This window comes from Galeopterus variegatus, unplaced genomic scaffold (genome assembly GCF_000696425.1).
Source record: "Galeopterus variegatus unplaced genomic scaffold, G_variegatus-3.0.2 Scaffold7195, whole genome shotgun sequence".
Lineage (NCBI taxonomy): Eukaryota > Metazoa > Chordata > Mammalia > Dermoptera > Cynocephalidae > Galeopterus > Galeopterus variegatus.
In genome coordinates, this window is record NW_007733306.1 from 89559 (window position 1) to 93027 (window position 3469).

A 3469-nucleotide genomic window follows, 5' to 3' on the forward strand; every position below is an offset into this window, starting at 1 on the left:
AAAGTCTATTTAATATACTTTTTAAACTGAACCTAGTAACCAACTTATTAAAGTAAAAAACAAACAATAACAAAAAAAGAAAATTACTGTGATTATAGTATAATATCTAAAGTTAATAAGATGATATTCATTCTTCTTATAATCATCACTCAATAGAGTTTGTCTTCTAAGCAAGATAGCTGTCTCTGATGCTACAACTAAGCAGTACTGTCAAGGATCTCCAGAAAAAAAATTACGTAATTACAATAGTAGGGACCCCTAAGTCCCTAGGTTTTAAAAATAACAGTAATAAGTAAGAGGGGTCTTCAAAAAGTTCATGGAAAGATTCATATTCTCTTTTAATTCTATTTTTCCATGAACTTTTTGGAGTATATGAACTCATATATGAACTAGACTCTGAAAGAAAAATTACATTGCATTAAAAAGAACCAGATGATTTATCTAAAAAACAAGGCTGACTATGTAAACTTATTTTAAAAACCCTATTGCATTTCAATGGATAGGTAAAATGGACTACACATTATTTCTGTTAATGGCAACTAACCCATTTATGGCAAGATGCAAAGCCATAACAGCAATTCTCAAAGAGAAAAATTCAGAACAAATGCAGCTTTTCAGCTTCTTCCCAGGAAGGGCTATGCAGGGCAGGACCATCAGAAAATGCTGCATCTTCTCTAGGGGCAACTTTACTTAAACATAAAACAACAACAGAATCCTGCTTTTTTCTTTTAAGTTTTATTTTTAGTTGACAAATAATAATTATATATATTTATGGGGTACAGTGTGATGTTTCAATGCATGTATACACTGTGGAATGACCAAATCAGGCTAATTAATATATCCATCACCTCAAATACTTATCATGTCTTTGTGGTGGGAACATTTAAAATCCACTCTCTAAGCTGTGAAATACACAATACTTTGTAAAAGAATAGGGAAAAAAGCAAAGCAAACTTACTTCTCCAGCATAGGAGATAAGAGGAGAGATTTCACACTGGATTGGTACATCATTGGCATCCTTCAAGCTAAGGAAAAAACAAACATGTGTTAAGGATTTTGCTCCCTATGTCACTTGCCAGAGTGAAAAGTACAGACCATAACTTTCCTCTGAGAAGCTTGCAGATAATAAAATTCTAGTAAAACAAACGGAATAGATTCTACCCTGATGATCACTAAATTCCCTAAGGACTAATTTAGCATGAAATTCTCATGGTCAGAAAGACACTATCTATGGCAAGTACCAAAAATTACTGGTAGCTCTTTACAGCACTTTACCAGTATTTATTACCATCCCCTTATGTAACTCTCAGTTGTTACCACTTCCAAGTTTCAATCTGATAAAGAAAGGAGTATTTATTGAGTATATACTATGTGCTAGGCCCACTACTTGGTGCTTTGAATCCTTCATATTTCGTTTTAATCCTTACCACAAACTTACAAGTCAGGTACTAATGTTGACAAACATTCTAAGGCTTCACTGTACAATATAGTAGCCAATAGCCACATATGGCTACTTAATTAAAATTTTAAAAATTAATTAAAAATTTAAAATTCAGTTTCTTATTCATAGTAATCACATTTCAAGTGCTCAGTAGCCACAATGGGTAGTGACTATGAAATTGGAGAGCAGAGATAGAAAATATTTCCTTCACTGCAGAAAGTTCTATTGGACAGTACTGTTCTAAAGATCATTAAATTATTTTACAGTACATGTTTTTCTGTAAAATCAAAATATCCTAGATTAGCTGAGCTGATTTATTCAATACGTTTCAAAGTAGTTCTGTTACGAAAAGTCTCTTTTTAAAGAGCTAAAGCAGAACACACCCAAGCAAAGCCAAGCCCAAAGTCACCATTTGCTTCTTACAGGTTACAATCTAACATTAATAGCCATTTACAATCCTGAATTTCTAAATTACCTAACACAAAAATCAGTAGTGTTTTCAACGCATTTATAGTCATTAGACCCCTGGGTTACTTGCCATTTCAAGAATCACCAATATTATACAGAGTACACAAAAATCTAGTCTCTTATAGCCTCAAACCATAGCTCTTCATTGCTTTCCCAAGTATGTAGCCTCAGACTTCGGTGGAGTCACTAAAATCAGAGAGCTTCTGAGTTTAGCCACAGATCAACCCTTCTCTAGATAGAACTGTTTAGCTAACATTCAAGGCACTCAACATCCTACTTGAACTTACTTATTCTGCTACTTTCCACTCAAACCAGGCCACAGTCATACTCTCTTTGGATTATTTAAGTCATTCTCAACTATAGTCTCTTCGACTATATAAATCATACCTGTCCTCTAAGACTTAGCTCAAGCCCCAACCTTCCCTTAACCACTGCATTTCATAGTGACTGCTCCCATTCATTTATTCATAGAAAAAATTAATTTATTAGATATGTGCTAAGTCACTAGCTCCTAGAATAATTATTGCTGATATCACACATTTAGCACACAATCACATACTGCCTGATAACATTACTTAACTTCTATGTTGATCCTCCCAGTAGGCTATAGGAAATGACTTATTTCTCTTGTGTAAGATACTTCAGCACCTAGTACACTAACAGCAACCTACCAATGCCTGTTGGCTGAGTGAATCAATGACCTATGAGAGTTGACGGATGACAGACTAAAGCAGAGAAAAGAGGAGGCACAGGCTGGGGACACATCTCTCTAGATATGTTTCAGATTCTATCACAAGAACTCAAGAAGCCTCATCCAGATCCTCTGGGGAAACCAAATGGGAAAAATGAGGGCCCATCTCAATGATAAGATGTAGATAGCCCAGTCCCACCTAAATCCCCGAAGGATTTAGTTTACCAGGATCAGAAGGTGGTTTTGAACCCAAGGAATACATGCATATCTGGCCTGAATATATAATTTCCCTTCTAGGACCACAGATATCCCAAGAAACTAAGAAAGTCATCTCGGGATATAGGCAAATTAGCCCAATAAACACTATTGCCCCCCCCCCCATTCTTTAACCAAGCATCTTTTTGGTAGCTAAGACTATTCAGTAACCATTAAAGTAAAAATAAAAATCAGTCCATTTTATCAAAACTTAGCATCCTGGGCCAACCCTGTGGCTCACTCGGGAGAGTGCGGCACTGGGAGCTCAGCGGCGCGCTGGGAGCACCACGGCCACAGGTTCGGATCCTAATATAGGGATGGCCAGTGCACTCACTGGCTGAGCGCGGTGTGGGCGACACCAAGCCAAGGGTTACAATCCCCTTACTGGTCACAAAAAAAAATAAATAAATAACTTAGCATCCTTCTTCATTCTTTCAGAGTATCTCCAAGCTTTTTCTTCCCTTTTTTTACACAAAATTCAGGGGTGCTTCAATAAGTTTATGGGAATACAGAATCAAAGAAAATACTAATTTTTCTGCAAACCTTTTGAGGTACCCTCATATGTCCTTTTCTTATCTCACTTTTTTTTTTTTTTTTTTTTTTTTTTTTTTTTC

At 35.9% G+C, this 3469-nt stretch overlaps 1 protein-coding gene across 1 annotated transcript in view; it reads right to left on the reverse strand.

The window, feature by feature from the left end:
* Nucleotides 1–3469, reverse strand: part of UAP1 (UDP-N-acteylglucosamine pyrophosphorylase 1) — a gene marked incomplete at its 5' end in the record, with an annotated part of 25244 nt that overhangs the window by 1763 nt on the left and 20012 nt on the right. Inside the window, one exon of the mRNA XM_008591694.1 lies at nucleotides 959–1025. Within this exon, the coding sequence (XP_008589916.1) occupies nucleotides 959–1025 (67 nt within the window). The remainder of the gene's footprint in view (nucleotides 1–958; nucleotides 1026–3469) is intronic.